The sequence below is a fragment of the Mirounga leonina genome, unplaced genomic scaffold (assembly GCF_011800145.1).
Source record: "Mirounga leonina isolate KUSES-001 unplaced genomic scaffold, KU_Mleo_1.0 Mir_174, whole genome shotgun sequence".
Taxonomy (NCBI): Eukaryota; Metazoa; Chordata; class Mammalia; order Carnivora; family Phocidae; genus Mirounga; species Mirounga leonina.
In genome coordinates, this window is record NW_023270451.1 from 76,832,795 (window position 1) to 76,853,216 (window position 20,422).

General features: G+C 38.9%; 1 protein-coding gene across 1 annotated transcript in view; it reads right to left on the reverse strand.

Moving 5' to 3' along the window:
* Positions 1-214: 214 nt before the first annotated feature.
* KDM7A (lysine demethylase 7A) overlaps positions 215-20,422 on the reverse strand; it is an 86,101-nt gene continuing 65,893 nt past the window's right edge. Inside the window, exons 12-20 of the mRNA XM_035021220.1 lie at positions 16,267-16,476; positions 14,665-14,789; positions 14,301-14,455; positions 12,923-13,020; positions 12,247-12,395; positions 11,657-11,865; positions 10,017-10,102; positions 7,529-7,802; positions 215-6,869 (exon numbers count right to left, since the gene is read on the reverse strand). Coding sequence (XP_034877111.1) covers positions 6,775-6,869; positions 7,529-7,802; positions 10,017-10,102; positions 11,657-11,865; positions 12,247-12,395; positions 12,923-13,020; positions 14,301-14,455; positions 14,665-14,789; positions 16,267-16,476 — 1,401 coding nt within the window. The 3' untranslated portion in view covers positions 215-6,774. The remainder of the gene's footprint in view (positions 6,870-7,528; positions 7,803-10,016; positions 10,103-11,656; positions 11,866-12,246; positions 12,396-12,922; positions 13,021-14,300; positions 14,456-14,664; positions 14,790-16,266; positions 16,477-20,422) is intronic.

Below are 20,422 nucleotides of genomic sequence, written 5' to 3' on the forward strand. Positions count from 1 at the left end.
CCCACAGCAGCATCTTGCCAATTACCCTCTTTGTGTTCGTTTCTCTCTTTCGGCAACTGCTTACCCAGCAATACTTCTGATAAAAGAATAGGACACATTACTTTTCACATTTAAATCTTCAGAAATAGTAAGAAGCATAAGTTTGACACAGTTTTTCACATTCTCAAATCTCCTATGAGTCAATAAGCAGAAAAAGGGAACGGAAAGTCAGAACTGGATATAGAATTCAGATTTTTTTTTTCTTTCAAAGACACATTTTATACAACTTTCAACATTTATACTTTCAAACAAAATGAGCAAAAAATACACCGAGTGCTAAAAAAATCAAAACAGAAGTAATACAATTTTAATTTCAATATTTTAAAATACAGAAATTGGAAAGTAAGAATACTAAATACAACTTTAAACAAGTCACTGTCCTCCTCTATAATAACCAATGTAAGCTACTTAAAGACTTACAAATTTAAAACAGAAACAAAATAAATACTGTACACTTTCCCTGCCTGCAGGCAAAAGATGGGAAATACTGTTATGAATCAAAAAAAAAAAAATGCTCTTAAAGCTTCAGCATCCCATTTCCCAGCCACACCCCACTCTGCTGTCACACCGTGTGCTTCTGTATTCAAAGGACACACATGTGCACACATACTGACTGCCTATACAAACAGACAAGACACTACTCCGCAGACACCCCAAACAAGAAAGGGTAACAGTCACCTTGGACCATGGGCATAAAAATCAGTTAAGGAAAGTCAGTCTGGCTAGCAAAACATTACTACAAAACTAGTAAGTACCATAGCCAACAACTGTCCCCTTTTCAAATTTCACAGATTTAGAACCCCTAAAACCAATACTACCCCCACATCGCCACCCTCTACACCCCCACCCCCCCAAAAAAACCTGCTGAAGCACTGGCAAAGTTAGACATTTCACAGTAAATGTGAAAATTCATATTATATAATCTCTTAAAATGAACCTTTTCACCCTCTTTCCACAGCATGAAACTGTTATGGCTTAATTTATATTAAAAGTAGAAAAGTCTTTTCGGAAGGAAATACAGTCTGCAAAGATGCATATGTGTTTCCTGATCAGTGCTATTTCATACCTAACAACTGCGTGACTTGCTTTTGCAGTCAGAAGCTGTTTTTTGAAAAAACTGAGGTTATAGCTTTTGATTCAGTCTAACCATAAATGTAAGGCCCTTAGTTTGGTTTAGGTTTCTTTTGCAAGATAAAATAACCTTGGGGTTCACTTAGCAAGTTACACCTCAGGTCCCTGACTATAATGTGGAAGTTCTATGTATGCTTTGTAAAAATAAAAGGTTACTTAATGAATCTTAGAAGGAAGAAATGATTCTAGGCAAGAAATCAACTCCTCATTATATATCACACTTAATGCTGGTAACTGTTACCAACCAAAATCCACCAAAGAAATGTAAAAGTATGTCTGGGTTACTTTATTCCTGCAAAATGTTATATTTTCCAGCACTTATGATCATTGTTTTGGTGAAAAATCTTGGGGAAAAAGAGCTGACATTTAGAAAAGGAAATGGCCAAAATAAAACTGGGTGGAGGCAAGGTTTATCTTTATGATTAAGTTCCCTTTAGGACTGCTTTCTGAAATAAAGAAAAGTGAATTCAGAATGTCACAGGGCTTGCATAGGTAAACTACTTGGAGGTCAAGGGCTACGTGGTAGCCAGGGTTTATTAGTGAAATAGTGCAGAGCAGATAAACTTGGAAGAATCACTGAATACAGTTTCAAAAAGGTTTTAACAAAAAATTTAATTTTGCACTTATTAAGACAAAGCTTTAGGACACCAGAAAGGGCACCAAGGGTGAGTGGGAGAGTCTAAGGGGTAGAATGCAGGCAAGTGAGTATTATTTTCCCTACCCATTATAAAGGGAAGAAATACTATAAAAGAATAAAACCACAGTCATGATAAGCTAATTGCTTTGGATAGGCAGGCATTTGCTTAACGACCTTACTTTAAAATTTTTGTTTATGTAAGGGTATCAAATATTTGACTTACGGCATGACGTTCAGTGAAAAACAAAACAAAAGGGTTTTTAGTAAGGCTACAGTATTAAAATTACATTACGTTCATCAGCAACGTAGTAAGTATATTATTTGTCCCCCCTTCTTTCCACCTGACTTGTAGTAAGCGTGTGATCATCATCCACCACTGGATGAGCAGAGGATGCACAGTGTCACACAACAGAGGCTGAGGAAGCAAGGTACCTGAGGTCTAAGGGTTCACTGTGACCCCAGGTGAGTCACTGCCCTCCTGGCTTTCATTTGTCTCCTTTATTTACTGGCAACACTCTTTTCCTAGGCTCACAATTTGAAGCTCAACCTTCTCAAGATTGCTTTAGATAAAGGCCTAGGATATCTGAAAATGACTGATGATTTTTAGCTTCTCTTTTCGGAGGGAGCAATTAGCTTAATAGTTAATGGGGGGAAATGAGCTTTTGAAAAATTTTCAGATTTACATTATTCATTTCTTAATATGAAATTGCAAAATGCTTACATGCTGCAATAGATACTTCTGGCAGTAGTCAAGTGGGCCGTACAATTACTCATCCCCTCTTTGGGGAGTAGCCCTATGACTATAGACAGCATCTCTTGAAAAGGGCAGAATCTTCTCCTTTGAAGATGTCCAGTCAGGTCTCCTGCCCAGCACTACCGTGCTTTCTCCCTCTACCCAACAAGCTGCTGTTAGCCAACCCTGAGCTGTCTTTGTTGGTTCCCATCTTCTGAATACCTTCTATTTTTTCCCTAGCTCCTTGGGTAGTTGCTACAGCATTTTAATTCCATGACTTATTTGAGCAGAGACCCCAACTTTTATCTAGTGCCTGAAGAGTAGGCAGAATCTGTGGAGCAGTACTGTGCTAATTCCTCTTTGAGCAAAACCTAAAACCATCTTTGAATTCCTTAAAATCATCTTAATGATCACTTGGGGATAAACGTTCTCACTCTTATCCATAAACTATCGCACTTCTTTTTCTTTCACTTCAAAGCATGGATTCTGATTTTAATTCAACACCTTGTTAGCAATTCTTCAGAGGTTTTAGGTAGCATGCTCTGGGCATATATATACTTGATATGAAACAAATTTTATGAGTAATAGTTTTCACTTAAAAAAGCATATAAATGTGCATTGTCAGTTGTAACTTAAATCATGATAAATTATCTGCAAGTATAAAAAGTGTTAATAATTAAGGAATGCTTTTCTATGTTTTTCTTAACCACCATTTTTATCCAAACTTACAAATGAGAAAACCAAGACTCAGAAAGAGTAAGTGACTTATTTACGGTCACACAGTTGATACATAAATGACAGAACTTGGACAAAAACCCAGGTTCGTGCTCCCTTCCATGCTATATACCACACCTCTCTATTACGAACATTAAACTATTAACTTTTGAAATGTTTCTTAAATTTTAAAAACTAAAAAAAAAAATGTACTTCCACTTCTACAGTTGTACATTTCAGTTGAAACTAATAAAGTTATGCTATTTTTCTTAATACGTGGGCCCTCTTTTGCTTAAAGTTTGCTGAGAAATGAAAATAATACTGCTTATTTCTTGGAGAAGATACCTTCAAGAGCAGAGACCCCAACTTCAGCTTTATATTCCCCCACAGTGCTAAGTCGTACTGGGCACACAGACGTTGGATAAATACCTGCTGCCATCATACAGGTCAATACAGTAGAGTTCATTTAAAAGGCAATCATTAGGATTGTTAAAAAATAGATCAGTATTCAAGCTAAGTATTTAAGTCGTGATAACAATGGTCTTGTTTTCTCTGAGTTTCTATGATGTCAGTCAGATTTTTAGTTCTGTATGCTTATGAAATTCAGTGTATTTCTAGGATGCTGCACTACTATAAACTGCCAGTTTTGTACTGTTGACTTCCTTAATCAGTCCTGACTTCCTTAATGTCCTTATGTGACATTATGAGTTACAGTACCGGGGATCCCAGGTTAACAGAAGTCACTTACTTGAATCAATACAGAAAAATCATTATCTACTACTGCCATTAAAATCGCATACGTTAAGTCCAACTGTTTTACCTATTTATTTGCACCTAACTAGCTAAATGCCACCACTGTTGTCTCCTTGTCTAAGCTGCAGTGTCTGTGTGGTAGAAGGGTTTATAAACGAGATTGAGGAAAACATGAGAGGTTGTCTATCACAGCTGAATCCAGACCCAGGCTGCAGTCACCTCAAAGTCCAGCCACTTCCATGACATAAAGGGATGCATCAGAGCCAGTAAGTTTAGAACAAGTTTGACCAGGCCACTCACTGGGCCAGTAGGCTGAATTTTCACCAATTTGGAGAAAGACACATGATTCTGTTATAGTGCTTAGATTATCTTACTGCAAGTTTTTTTTAACTTAGCCAGTTCATGGGCTAAACCTGCCAAAAGTGAATCCACAGTACCTTCACTTAATACTTACACATACTGGCTACTTAAAATTAGATTTATTGGCCTAAGTACACAGGGCAGATATTGGTCACCATCTTAATTTATAAAAATAAATTGATTTTAATTTTTATAGCTAAAGAAAAGAAGTCAGGTAATTAGAAATACTTAGAGCTATGAAAAATGTAAAGAAAACAAAAGAACCCAAGATCATGATGTAGCTGGAAGAACGAATTATAATTCTGATCTCTTAAACCAAAACAAAATCATGTGAACTCTAACACTAAAACGGTGTCTACAGAAAACCAAAACATCACAATAATATATTGGGAGGTAGGAAAATCAGTCAAACCCCGACTTTTGACAATCTTGAGATCCAATGACCAAATGACTGATTATATCCATCTCTTAACCAGTTTTGGCAAAGTGTAGACAGAGTCTAAGTAGGCCCTTTACAGACACTTAGTGTTTCCATAAAAATTGTTTTTCCTGACACCCAGATAAGTCCCAGAATTTGGTCCAGTCACTTGGACCAAAAAGGTTAATCCATAAGCTATTTTGTACTTATTCCATGAGATATTGAAATGGAGACAGAATAAGAAATATTTCTCTTTGAAAATACACATCTGAATGCAACCATGAAAGATGATGGTATAGATTTTTTTTCTTAGAGCTTCAAGTGATACTTAATACAGAAGGGAAAGTCCTGCTACCTTGCTGAGTAAAAAAGAGACAAATCCATAATATGGCCATATTACTTCTCCATAAAAATAAATTTTATCCTATTTGCCTCTATTTTCTTTGTAGAAATTTGTAAAATGCTCTTTTGTCAGAATTGGGAATATCTTCACCCCAGCCCCAGAAATCACTTCTTTTTATGCCATGGGGAGGAAAAGGGAAAATATAAGCTATTGCGAGCAACCGAAAACTGGCGTTTAGTAAGAACTGTGCATAAAGGAGAGAAATGATTCCTTAAAGCTCAACCAGATACTTAATCTCAATATGCACTGGTTAAGTTAGGACAGATGGAAGAAACTGCAAGAAGCACCCATTTTACTCCAAATCTGTATCTTAAATAATTCTTTAGAAGGTGAAGAAGTAAGAAACTAGACACACATACACCCAAAAGACCTACTCCAACATGCTTGCTTCTGTACAACTTAATATAGTATAGTCCTATTATATTACGGATTATGCAGATTTGAATATACTAAGTCAAACCATATCTCATTATTTTCCAACAAGTTAGGTACACAGAATAAGAGCGTCATAAAATATAACCTCTGGGGCAGGTGCCCGTCCTGCCCTCCAACACCAGCAGTGTGAAGAAGGCCCTCTGTAGTTACAAATGTTTTTGAAAAACTATAAACGCGACAATTTAACCAAACTTATAACCCTTTTCCCACAAGTAGGAAAAAGATATTAAAGCTGTTCTCTTTGGGACCCAGATATCATCAGCAAAAATGAAAATGCAAGAAGCCTATTTTTATAGAATTAGAAGAAAACTGCAATGTCAAACGAAAGAGAAACGTGGGATCTTTTATGTAATTCTTACACGTTGGCTATGAAAGTGTTTCCCTGCAAAGAGAAGAGTCTTGTTGCGTCGTCACAAAAGGATGGGGAGTGCAGAGGGAAGGTGGGATATAAGGTAATCGACCTGGATAACAGTATGCACCTTGGATGTTAGCAAAAGCGAAGCTAATAGCTTATAAAAAACACATGAAATATATAAAATAAAATGATTTTCATATACATCTTAATTTAAAATAATTAATGCATCAAATCCCTGTTTAAGACTTTAACCTGAATATCAAATTTAAGAGTCCAGACTAGTTACTGTTACCGTGGCTCTTCCCCACATGTAACATACACACTATCAAAAATAATTTAAAAACTTTCACATTCTTAAATCTAAATTAGTGAGACAGTTCTCCAGAAATCTTCCAAATAAATAGCTTTAAAAAAGAAAGAATTTAAAAGCTGTTAACTTTAAAAAAAAATCTGTTAAATAAATTATGGATAATTCTTTACCCTACCACTGAAAATAAATCAAGACACTACCAACAACAAAATGAAATTCAAGCCCTGACAAGAGACCTTTTCCAGTTCAAGGTCTCCTTTTAAGGTTCTACCCTCCTTCTTCCTCTCCCCCACCAGGTCCAGAACGGTTATTGCTGAGTGGGTGTGGCACAGTGAAAATGCAGCATCTGGTTCATTTTGTTCTTCAGGCAGTGCTCTCTACTGTACATGCAAACTGCTCCGGCGGGGGCGCGCCGGCAGCGCCAGGCTCGCGCGCCTCCGAGACCGGTCTGTCTCCAGAGGGAAGAGTGGCCACAACAGCAGCTCGTCACACAAAGAAACGGGCATGGCCATTTCTGTTCAACTTGAGGATCTTCCCAAGACGTTGTTTGGCTGTTGCCATTCCTTTTTTTGGACGTTTACCTGTAAGACAGCAACAACAGCGTAGATAATAGTGAAAATCATTCTCGACAGACAGCACCCGGCAGACTTCAAGGCAGAGCTATGCGGCGAGCGCTGCTTTTCGGTTCTGAAGGGGCAAAGCCACACTCCTGGAGTTCTACGGTTTCGAACCTTCCATCTCATCACTTGAGAGATAAAGGCCAACCTGCTTCACGTGACTTACCAGGCCGACCCACAGTCTGATCCCTGCCGCTCTCTCTCTTGAGCAGGAGCCCTGACCGTATCTTGCCTCAAATTGTGCTTCGGCCACAAAACTGACTGCACTTTCATAAACAGCCCACGTACTGTTTCTCACGTTGGTACCGTGAGCCATACTATCTCCTTGACCTTCACTGCGGTCTACTCTGGCACTTCCCCAACCCAGCAGAGCTAACCCCTTACCATCCTTATCGGGATCTACCTCCTCCTCCAGGAAGCCACTCCCAATCCTCAGGCCCGACCTAGGGAGCCTTCTTCTCTGTTCCCACGGGAACCTGTGCATACCGCCCTCACTGCGCCGTCCAGAGTGCATCAGGCTGGAAGCGGCTTGAGGGGAGGGACCATTACGTCTCTCTGAACTGCCGCTGTCACCGTCATACGTGGTCCAAAATACACTCAGCCCACAGACGTGTCAAAGTTACCTTTTGTTGCCTGGTTGCTGATAGGTGGTGGATTTGATGCAGGTCTCTTGGTGGGGTGAAGGGGCACTGAAAAGGAAGTTTCACCAACTGGCCTTTCTGGGCTTATGCTGCCATTATTTATCTGGCACGCCCCTGAAATCAAGCTTGAATTCTGCGTATACTTCCCATTTTGAGGGCTTGAGCCACTGCTGTCCACAGAATTCCTACTTTGTACCTTCTGACTGATTTCTGATGAACCTTCCTTTTTGATGCATTTCTGGCCTCTACTTAGATCCTAAAAAAGGAAGGAAATAAGGCTGGATTTTTAGAGTTCCTTTACGATAAGCAAGATATTTAACCTCTCTATGCACTAGCAAGTCAAGGGAGAGAAGAAATCAACTACTGAACTTTGGTTTTCTTAACATGTAGCAGCCACAGACGACCACCCCTTCAGGATGGTCATGTCATTCTAAAACCTCACAGCATGAAAAGACTCAAGTATGGAAGTTTTATATCATAACTCAAGTCCAGAAGAAAACATTTTTATTTCTATTTATATATTATATAAACTTTATACATATATATTTAAATGCGTATATTTATATATAACATATATAATATGTAACGTCTATTATTTATTATAATATGGCATTCTGCATGTGCCATGACATGCCATGGAAGGAACACGTGGCTGGGACATGTGGGCCTACCAATTCCTCAGCACGTCACAGATCCCGTCTCTCTCACGATGTAGTGCGCTATCCTTTTTAGAATCTAACTTCTGTTAAGGTTCATCTCCACTGTATTTAAATTGTTTGCTAAAAAAAGCACCTAGGTGCTGAGCCCCAAGCCTGGTTTTCCTCTAACAATTCTTCCTTCACTCTCTTTAAGAGATCACCGAGTGAGCCATCAGGAAAAAACCAACAATGCTACTGACGGGTAGGTCTTAAAACCAATAGAAAGGGTCATGACCAGAATATAAAAAAGAAAAGAAAATATAAACGTGGAAAGAGCATACTGCAGATGTGATGTTTCATGAAACTAGCTGTTTGTGTGTGTGTGATGTAAAATAAATTCCTAATTCTGTAATGGTCAAATAAGTTTTAAAAACAGCATTACAGGCAAAAGAAATCTGATTTTCTCTAAGGTGATCTTGCTAATCATCCGTCCTCTCCTTCTTTATTTTCAAAGACAATTATAAAAACAACAGCTAGCTTTAAATAATACCTTACTTTTTTAAAAAACGATTTTATTTTTAAGTAATCTCTACACCCAACGTGGGGCTCAAACTTACACCCCTGCGATCAAGAGTTGCATGCTCTACCGACTGAGCCAGCCGGGCACCCCAATAACAGCTTATTTTCAATACTGAATCCTATAATGCTAATTAGTTATAAACGTAATGACCGGTGAGACACTATAAAATCACACACTGAATTAAGTGAATTACTGATAGTTAAGGGATTCCTTCCTTGACCTTTGATTCTGGAGCATATTCTTCTATTAAAAGAACTTGTACTTACAAAACGTTGCCTTAAAAAATAACTTGGCTCTTTTTCTCATTGTAAAATGTGTAAGTATTTAGAAAATGTAGATAAGCTACATGAAGAAAATAAAAACCACCCTTGAGGGGTGCCTGAGTGGCTCAGTTGGTTAAGCGTCCGTCTCTTGATCTTGGCTCGATCTCAGGGTCCTGAGTTCAAGCCCCGCATTGGAGCCTACATCCCAGCATGGAGCCTACTTAAACAAACACCTAAGATTCCACTACTCAGTGTATGCTTGGGGTTGGAGAAGTTAGAGGACTCTACTCTGCAGCATGAGAATTTTGATTCTTTGGCTGTCATTTTCCAAAGTTTATAGCAAAAGGTCATATTGCTTTTCTTGTTTGGTGCTACTGGAAAAGCTGTGGCTTTTCAAAAAGCTATTTGAGGTTCATTTTGTTTGTATAAGCATTAATACGCTGGCATCCCAAGACATCAAGTGTCTTCTCTTAGAGCAAGGGCTCTTAATCTGGAGTTAATGGATGGTCTGGGCTGGTAAGGGTGGGGCACAAAACCATGAGAAAATGCTATGCAAAAATCAGTATTGATGATGAACACTTTCCTGGCAATAGAGTCAATAACTGTCATCAAATTCTCAAAGAAATTTACTGTCTAAAAATGTTCAAGAAACAATGTCATAGATTAAAAAGAGATCCTCAGGGTACTTTTTTCCCCCCCTTTCCTTCTAGCCAGACATAACCTAGAAGTGTTGGCTGCCAGGAGTTTTTAACTTTCCTTCAATCAACTATTCTTTTCCAAATTGCAGTCTATCCGTGAGCCTTGCATTAGTTGTTACATCAGAATTCCTAAAAACGGACAGCTGCTCAAATGAGCATTTAACTGTAAATTATTTTTTAGCTTTCCATATCTAATGGTTAATTACTGGTTGCAGTAAAAAAAATAGAAAGTAAAAACAGAGTTAATGACAATCCTAAATCTCCTTTCGATGTTTCAAGCCTTGCATATACCTGAAGATGAAATCTGGAAGTTGTATCGAATTGTTTAATCCAGGAAGAGCTCCTCAAGTCTTGTTCTTCGGTCTTGACATGGTACCCTAAACAGAAGTTTTCATTAAATTATCTCCACACAAATTTGATCATAACAAGCAAAATTAACCTAATGTTATAACTGAAAGTACATTTAGGTTGACGTTTTATTAAAAAACGAATATGTTAACTCTTTATTTACTCATACACTTTCCACCACACTGCTTTCCCTCTCAAAAACAAGAGAGTCACCAGCTCACAATCCAGCATGTTAATTCTTCAAATTCTCTCAAAGACTGCCTCTATATGACAGGTTTTGTGCCAGATGCTGGAAGCTCCAGAGTCAAATTCTATGGCCATCTGTTGTAGATGGAAAAGCCAAATGCAATATACTCTCTAAAACCAGTATATTTTTCCATACAGAATGAAGGCATATGCTTGCCTGAACTCTGCAGTACTTTCATAGAAGCCTTCTTTTCAAGTGAGGACCAAAGAAATGACAGGGAGACAGAATGGTGTGGACAGACAAGCCCAGACCTGAATTTGAGTTTTTCCATTACCGATGCATCTTTAGGCAAGTTACTTAACCTCTCTAAACCTCAGTTTCCTCTTACACAATAAGCCAAGATTTTGAGATCAAATAGTCCTGGGTTCCAATTCCAACGCCACTGGATAATAACCGCAATGTAAAGATGGGCAAGTTCAACTAACTTCACGAAGTCTTCTTGCCTCTACCTGTAAAAGTCTTACTACATACACCAAAATCTGGTTTCAAGAATTAAGTGAAATGGATGTCAGGTTGCTGGTATACAATTCACACGACTAGGCGGGAGTGAACACAATTTCTGCAACAGGCATTTGGTTTTCTTGTGGTACCATCTTCTCCCCCTTCCTCCTCAGACTTTCGGGCAACAAAATTTCCCCCAAAGGCACAGAGAACAAAACACTACATGGCCATCACGGGTACTGTCACTGAGTCTTCTCTTTCCCAATACTTCTTTTTCAAGTAGGAGAATGTCCTCAACCAGAAACGGATCAAAACTTGTTTTCCCGGGCGCCTGGGTGGCTCAGTTGGTTAAGCGACTGCCTTCGGCTCAGGTCATGATCCTGGAGTCCCTGGATCGAGTCCCGCGTCGGGCTCCCTGCTCTGCAGGGAGTCTGTTTCTCCCTCTGACCCTCCCCCCTCTCATGCTCTATCTCATTCTCTCTCTCAAATAAATAAATAAAATCTTTAAAAAAAAAAAAAAAAAAACTTGTTTTCCCTCCTGCGTAAGGAAAGAGGATTGATGGTTCAAGCCTAGCGGACCACGTAAGACGTCTCAACACTCTTTCCACTCGGAACAGCTTATGAAAGGAAACAAGTACTAAGTGTCTTACAATAGCAGTGGTAGGATTATGCTGGTGAACATAATTCTCCAGCCATTAATTTACATTTTGAGTTCTTATAACTTGTATCTTGTATTTGTCAATATTATGTATTTTTTGGCCAATACGCTTAACATCATTTCCAACTACAGATGTGCAATTCTTATTCATAATGTCTAACCTCAACTAGGATTACAGAGCCCTGAAGTTGGGGGTCCTATGTTACTTTTCAGAGACCAATCATTTATGTTTCTTACCATATTCCACTGGTTTATCACAGCGATACACCTGTCTAGCCTCATGGTTACTGCTGTGGCAGCCGCCGGGATCCTGGAGAGAGTCTCTTTCACCACTGCAGCCTGTGCTTTGTATCTGCCTCTGTAAACATGTGGAGTAGTGCAACCCTGCCATAGACAACATGCCCTGAATAGCTTCTTCCTCTGTGCTCGTCGAGGTAGGACATTCCCTAAAGAGAAGTTAAGCAAAAGGACGAGAGCTTATTTCTTCGTTCGGCATCTTCAGTAACATTTAAAATTAAAAAATGTTTTTGGGGTGCCTGGGTGGCTCAGTTGGTTAAGCAACTGCCTTCGGCTCAGGTCATGATCCTGGAGTCCCGGGATCGAGTCCCACATCGGGCTCCCTGCTCGGCGGAGAGTCTGCTTCTCCCTCTGACCCTCCTCCCTCTCATGGTCTCTGTCTCTCATTCTCTCTCTCAAATAAATAAATAAAATCTTTAAAAAAAATAAAATAAAATAAATAAAAAATAAAAAATGTTTTCATATACGCACAGAGTTTCATATAGTTTACATCACAATGTAGTAAGACTACTAACCATCAGAAAGCTTACCTTTTAATTGGAATTTCACTTCTAGATGGCTTCTGGCCCTTCTGAAGGAAGTTCCTCATCACAGTAGAGTCCTCCTTGAAGTTGGATGTTATTTCTTGTTTCTTTTCATCACCTGAACTTTCAGACTCTTCAGTGGTAAAATTATTTTTCTGAGATAATAAAAATAGTTAAATGGAAGCAAATCTATATAAGAAATCTGATTAAGTCTCTACTAACTAAAAACATTTTATCAGTCTAGGCAAAGTTAGAATCTTAATTATCACGGAATTATTTCTGTACTTCCTATGACAGAGTTAACATCTCTAGGGATTACAGTATATTATTCCTTAGTAAAAAACATACAGTACAGGTTTTCTTTAAAGTGAAATGAAATATAACCGATGAGAAATATGAGAAATGTAAGAACAGTATCTCCATCCACCCTTTCTAAAACCAGACAAAAGCTATGTTTATCAAATGTAAACAGTCACATGACAGGATGCGCGCGCACGCATGCGTGCGTGTGTGTGTGTGTGTGTGTGTGTGTGTGATTACCATTACAGGGAAGACCTTGTGCCACAAAGGTCATAGAGACGGTCTTTGGGAAAAGCTGTCATTTATTTTCCCCCACAGGTGTAGGAAAGGAGGTGTCATCTTTCCATCAAACAATGCACAAGTCACAGGGGTTTGGGCATACCAGTGCATTGCAATCAGGTCCAGAGTCTTCTGAATCAGAAATATCAGAATATTCTGATGATCGATTCCTGAGTTTTGATTTCACACTTGTAAAAAACCCTGCGAAGAGAAAGGAAGAGAGAAAAAGAGAAAGTCAGTGGAAGCTTATGAACAGGGTGGTACCTGAAGTCAGACCAGCTTCCGCGTATGTCCCGACTGCCCTGGCTCCATCCATTTCCACTGCTTTCATCTTCTTCATTCCTTTCTTCCCCCAAAGACTTTTCTCCCGAATTGACCAAGATACAGATTGCACTGTACTCTTAAAACGTTTGTGGCATTTACTGAACATGATGGTACATTCCTCATTTGCGTGGAAATTTTCTATCTCTTTCCAGAAAAAAACCTCCGATGCTAAAATTGCCTACAAGATGCTTTTCACTTTCCCTCTTGCATTTTTTCTCTCAACAGAAAACAAAAAGATAACTCTTCTAAACCTCAAAAGCACTCAAATAGTGAATTCAACAAGCTTAAAAAGCAGGCTTTACCACTGCTCTTCTCTCCCACGCGGCATTGCCAACTAACAACTGTTTGATAACTCCATTGATTAGCTGCCTTTCCCCTGGCACGTGACACATGCAGAGTCACCAACTACAGCAATACCAAATTTACTTAGAATTAGCTGGAACTGAGGTATTCAACACAGATGAAATGTTAATTTTTCTTGCCAAGTTATCAAAGTATTTAACCACTTTTTAAAATAGAAGGAGGGTATAAGGAGGCCCCAAAAAATGCTAAGAAATTAAGACTTCACTCAACGAAGAACGATCTCAAGAAGGAGGAGGCGTTACTATTTGTCACACTGATGATAACCAATTAGTAAGCAAGTAGAGATCTTCCTGTCAACAGGCCATCAAACAGAACAATACATGGATTACTAGTAGCTTCAGAGAGCTAATTATATATGACTCCTAATTCTGAAAACCATATACATGTTAGCTAAAATTATATATGACACTGTATTAAAAAAATAATAAATAAATAAAAAGAAACTGTATTAAACTTCTGACTATCTTATTATTTTGAGTAGAGGCCCATAAGATGCAAAAGCTTTCATGTCACTCTTGTAAAAACTGTCACCCAACAAGGGTGTCACTGACCAGCACATACCCTCGTCACTAAAAACACCTTCCCTGGGCACGATACCTTGATTGGCAGTCACATTCATGTTTCCCTTATGGATACACTACTCAGAAATACTTCAGGTTTCTCCAAAGAGTATTAGGGACAGGACAATTTTCAGTCCTACTACAAACTTAAGACCTTTAAGATTAGCACATGACTTTACGTATTATCACGTAGGTAATAAGCAGACCTTCAAACGGCCATGAAAACAAACATACTGTTACGTGGTTTTTGAGACTCGTCATTCTCCACCCCTTCTATTCCTGAACTCTCTTCCATCTTCATTTTTGCCTTTTTTGTCCTTCTCTTGTCCTCCTCATTTTCACTATCTGCTGTATAAAGACTTGGATCTGCGAAGGGTTGTCTCTCATCCCTGCACATAGAGGGGGAAATAATCAAGTCACAAAACAGTGCGACATTGCAGCCAAATAGTATGCCCTCCCCCTTAATCTCCAGTTGGAGAGGAGAACTGAGACACTTTCCCTGTATGGGAGTCGGATGTGCACTGGTGGGGACTAGGGGTTAAACAGAGGGAATCCAAGGCAAACTCATCTGTATGACACTTTGCTCTACTTTACGTACTTAATTATCCTTCCATTTGTCAGCAGTAACCGTAGATCATTATCTTTTGCCCTCCATTCAGGTACCGTGGAAGATGGCTGGAGATGCTTGTTAAATTTTCCATTCAGTTTAGAGCTCAAGATGTCCTTAAAGTATAAAAACAGAACTTAACTTACCATCTGCCCTCAGATGTGCCTGCCTGCCTAAAGGAACCCAGGATGGCACCACCTCCCGCCTCAGCCCTGCAGCCCAAACTGCGCACGGTGCGCTGCCCTGACACTCAGTGGCTCCTGAAACCAAAGCAGGACTATGGTTCCCCTTTCTGTCCAGCCACTAACAATAAAACACATTTTATAAAGCAGAATGTAAAATTTACATCAAGTAAATTCAAAGACATTTCACTCTCGCAGAAAGCTGAAGAGCTAGAGAAGCAGCACCTTAATGTGTTTGAATTCTCTTTCCCTCACTCCTTCCTGCTGAAGCACCAGCTGCTGGCTCCTTTCCGGTCCTCCTACCCTTGACCTTTAATAATCCCTCCTTCCCACAAGGCACTGTCAGCAACTCCTGGATCACCACCCTGCTACCACTGGGGACAAAGGCCACCGTGTGACATAAAAGCACAACAGTAGCTGGTTTTTAAAAAAGAGTATTTCCTTCTTGTGGAAATTTCTTTCTTTAATAACAAATAGAACCTTTCATAATAAGCTAAGTCTTCTCCCAGAGGGCTAAGGGTTAAAGAGGTTCAGAACAACAAAGTTTAAAACAATATCAATATAATTATTTAAATGCAAAATCTTTAAGTTATAATTTCTATAGAATTTCTTCAAATATTTTAATTCAGAAATACTTCTATCTTACTCATTTTAAATTATTCCTGTCCTTTACTTAAGATGTGCAATGATGGATGGTATGTCTCATCACAAACTCACTACCATGTTTTACAAAGGCCCCGCCCCTCTTCCCTTTGTCCATTAAGCCAGCATTTCCCAAATTTAAATGGGTTTATTCTAATAGTCTCCCAGTCCGACAGTTGCCCGTGCTGGTACTGCTGGGGGAGGAATAGGCTTTCTGCACTTGCTCTTCCCTCTGTTTCCTCAAAGCTTTGTATCCACTTGACTTCTTCCAGTATTCGTCAGCTCAAATGCCACCACCTGAGAGGCTCTCTGACGGCCCCAGCTAACGTAGCCAGCCACAGCCTAGCCCCTTTACTCTCTCTCCCTCTACTGTTTCAGCTTCCTTCAGAATACTTATTATCTGAAATTATATTATTTTAGTATATCTCTCATCTCCTATTCTTCCAACTTGAGCTGGACTGGAAGCTACACAATGGCAGAGACTTAAGTTTCACTCTGGTAACTTCCCCAGAGCCTAGAAGACCATAGGTTATTTCATAAACACTCAGTAAACATGTCCGCAAAGAAAATGAGATCTACTCAGTCTACTACACTGATGCCTAGAAAGCTGAAGCACATTCCCGGTCATGGACATCAGTACTGTTGGCCCCTACAATGCTAAGCAAAGATTAGAAAACAAACATGGCCAGACTATTCTTTTTATTATCCCTTTAAAGAACTTTCAGGAACAACCAAGTCTCTTTCTATAACCATAAAACATAATACTTGCCTCTTCCCATGGACACATCTCTAACCTTCTGAGAACCTCCCTTGTATGGAGCTCTAGGATGTCTAGGTTAGAAGGAGTTCGGACATTATGATCTCGAAGTTTCCTCATCTTTCGTCGGGAATGGTATGGGGAAGTTGCTTCATTTGAGGATCGTGAAACTGGACACACAGTAGGAATTCCCTGAGATTTAACTGGTTTGCCATTTTCCTCCTTTAAGAATTAAATTCAGAGTGTTTTTATGACAAGGACACACATATACCTGACTCAATAATCAGCCATAAAAATATTTTAAAAAACAAAAACCATTCATATAAATAGCAAAGACCAAATCGTAACACTCATAAAATTCAACATCAGCTTTGCTGAGATCTTTATTCCCTTCTCTCCCCCACATAATATACTGTGAACATATTTCTTTGATTTTAAATATCATTTTAAAAGCTGGGTAGTATTCCACCATATAATTTATTGACCTAATACTTACTGGTAGTTATTATAGGCTGCTTCCAGTTCTTTCCTATGATGAACATTCTTTCATATATATACTTGAATAAATCAGTAATTGCTTTTTAAACCAAGGTCACCAATCTCTGTAGTTTTAAAAATTAACTCTATAAATATATCATGAAAAGCAGTGGTATACTCTTCCCCATCCCTGATTCCCATTCTCCAGAGGCAACCACTTTCAAGTTTCCTTTCATTGTAGTGACATATACATAATTTTGTAGCACATGAGGTAATATATACATAACTTACCATTTTACCATTTTTAAGTGGACAGCTCAGTAGCCTTAAGGACATTTCACACTGTTATGCAACCACACATCACCATCCACCTCCAGAACTTAATATTCCCAAACTTAAACTCTGTGCCCCTTACACAGTAACTCCCATTCCTCCTTACCACCAGCCTCTGGCAACCTTCTACTTTATGAATTTGACGCTTCTAGGAACTTCATATAAGTGGAATCATACAATAGTTGTACCTTTGTGACTGGCTTATTTTGCTTAATTTATCTTTTTTTTTTTTAAGATTTTATTTATTTGACAGAGAGAGATAGCGAGAGCAGGAACACAAGCAGACTCCCCGCACAGCAGGGAACCCAATGCAGGGCTCAATCCCAGGACCCTGGGATCATGACCTGAGCTGAAGGCAGACGCTTAACGACTGAGCCACCCAGGCGCCCCTCACTTAATGTAATATCTTAAAGGTCCATCCATGCTGTAGCATGGGTCAGAATTTCCTTCTTTTTGCAGGCTGAATAATATTCCATGGTGTGTATATTATGTATATGCCACTTTTTGTCCACTCATTCCTCCACCATGGACAATTAGGCTGCCATGGTGCCTGCAACTCTTACAGCTGTTTTTGTTGGTGGTAGTGTTACTTGTTCAGTTATTTGCCTCCAAATTTCTAATATGTTTAAACTGTTATTTCTTGGTTTTTCGGCTTTATTTTTTTTTAAGATTTTATTTTTAAGTAATCTCTATACCCAATGTGGGGCTCAAAACCACAACCGTGAGGTCAGGAGTCACATGCTCTACTGACTGAGCCAGCCAGGTGCCCCTTTTAGCTGTAGGTGTTACTGAATTCCTACTACTCAAGATGAAGTCTCAATCCTTGCACACTTCTAAATGTACACATACTTCCTGTTCCTTCAGTAAACTGGACTTGGTAAAAAGTATTTACAACCCAGTGCCACATAGTATATTATTACATTTCCTTTTTTTTTTTTTTTACATCTTTGACTTTCCCTTGAGTTTATAATTGTCTCACTCTATAGCTGCTTTGTTTTCTATGTATCTATCACTAGTTGATCCCAAAATTCTTCACTGGAAGAATGCAAACATTTAAACACATTAGGTAATGTATAAATTTTGTATTTTTCTTCGGAGACATCCCCCCTGGACAGGAATGCCAGCTAAAGTACAAGATGCCCAGTTCAATTTGAATTTCAGATAAACAACAAATACGGAGCCCTTCATCCTCCTGAATCCAACCCGGACTGGCTGCTCTCCCGGCCTACACAGGTCATCAAAAATCCCTCCTGCCCTGCTTGCACTCCACCACTTAAAACTGCAGCCCCCACCACCATCTCTGGCTGTCACTCCCTATCTTTTCCCCCTTCTGTATCTTTCTTCATAGCATTTGTCAATTCCTGATACATTAAAATATTTATGGCTAGTCTCTTCCTACTCAGCTCCATGAAGGCAGAGCCTCTGTTTTCTTCCCTGCTCTCTGCCCATCTGGGTATTCCATATTTGTTGGAAGAATTCCAGAGCTCCTTTTTTGGCTTATTTCCTCTCTTTTGGAACAGCACCCCCTCTAAGAGTTTCCTGAGAAGGGGTCCATGGGAGGTAAATTTTTTGAGATCTTGCCTCTTTGGCATCTTTTTTTAAGATTTCATTTATTTATTTGAGAGAGAGCAAGAGAGCACAAGCAGGGGGGGAGGCAGGCAGAGGGAGAAGCAGGTTCCCTGCTGAGCAAGGAGCCCTCTGTGCGGCTTGATCCCTGATCGCAGGATATACTCTGTTACATGCATTCTAAAATGTAACCACTATGTGCCTTGGCATAGGTCTTTTCTCACTCACTGTACTTGGGCATTCTGTAGGGAAGATGTGTCCTTGAATTCTAAAACATCATCTTTGACTATTCCTCTAATTATCTTCTCCTTGTTTTCTATGTTCTATCTGGACCTCCTATTATTTTGATGGTGACTATGTAAAATGACCTCCTAATTTTTCTGTCCTATTTTAGTCTTTTTTTTTTTTAACTTTATGAGAGATTTTCCCAACTTTATCTTCCAATGAGTTTACTAAATTTTTTTTAAGACAGAAAGGAGTTTCTTGGGTGTTTTTTTTTAAATTAAGATTTTATTTATTTATTTGTCAGAGAGAGAGAGAACAAGCTGGGGGGGGGGGATAGGAGCAGAGGTAGAGGGAGAAGCAGCCTCCCCACTGAACAAGGAGCCTGACGTGGACTCGATCCCAGGACCCCGGGATCATGACCTGAGCCGAAGGCAGATGCTTAACCAACTGAGCCACCCAGGCTTCCCTATATTTTGTTTCTATTATATTTCTAATTTCCAAGAACCCCTTTTCTTTCTTCTTTTAATGCTCCTTTGTTATAGCCATCTGTTCTTTTTTCATGGAAGCAATATTTATGTACTCTTTTCTCTCAAGGATATAAATTATTAATATTTGGGTTTTGGGCTAAAGAACTTATTTATTTCCTTCAAATACATTTTTTTTCTTTTTCTCCTTTATTTTTGGTTGTCGTCTTCAAAACTCTTCTTGGCACTCCATGCATATTAAAGGAGAAAGCAATAAAAGCTAATTGATTTCAAGAAATGGTATGTTTGGGGCGCCTGGGTGGCTCAGTCGGTTAAGTGGCTGCCTTCGGCTCAGGTCATGATCCCAGGGTCCTAGGATCGAGCCCCGCATCGGGCTCCCTGCTCAGCAGAGAGCCTGCTTCTCCCTTCCCCTCTGCCTGCCACTCTACCTACTTGTGCTCTCTCTGTCAAATAAATAAATTTTAAAAAAAAAAAAAAAAAAAAAAGAAATGGTATGTTTATCTAGACAACTAGATAAACATATGGGAGGAAAATAATGCCTTAAAATTTACCTTATGCTACACACAAAAATTCACGATTAGCTATTTACCCAATTGTAAAACAGGCTTCCAGAAAAAAAAAGTATCTTCAACCCTTGGGGTGGGCAAAGATTTCTTAGAGAGGACACTAAAAAAAACTAACTATAAATAAGCAACTATAAATAAGAAAACTAATTTACAAATTGATCTTCTATAAATAAGAAAACTAATTTACAAATTGATCTTCTTCAAAATTAAAAATTTCTGCTCGGAAAAAGACACCATTAAGATAATGAAAAGATAAGCCACAGGCTGTGGTTTGTAAATATTCACTATATTCATCATACATGAATGCATGCATGCCAAATGACAAAGAACTTGTGTCTAAGATATATAATGAACTCCCACAAGTCAAAAAAGACAACATAATTTCTTAAATGGTCAAAAACTTCAAAGAGGTACCTCATAAGAAAAGATATCAAAAACTAATGATGTAATGTATGGTGATTAACATAACATAATAAAAAAAAAGAAAAGATACACAAATAGCCAATGCACAAGAAA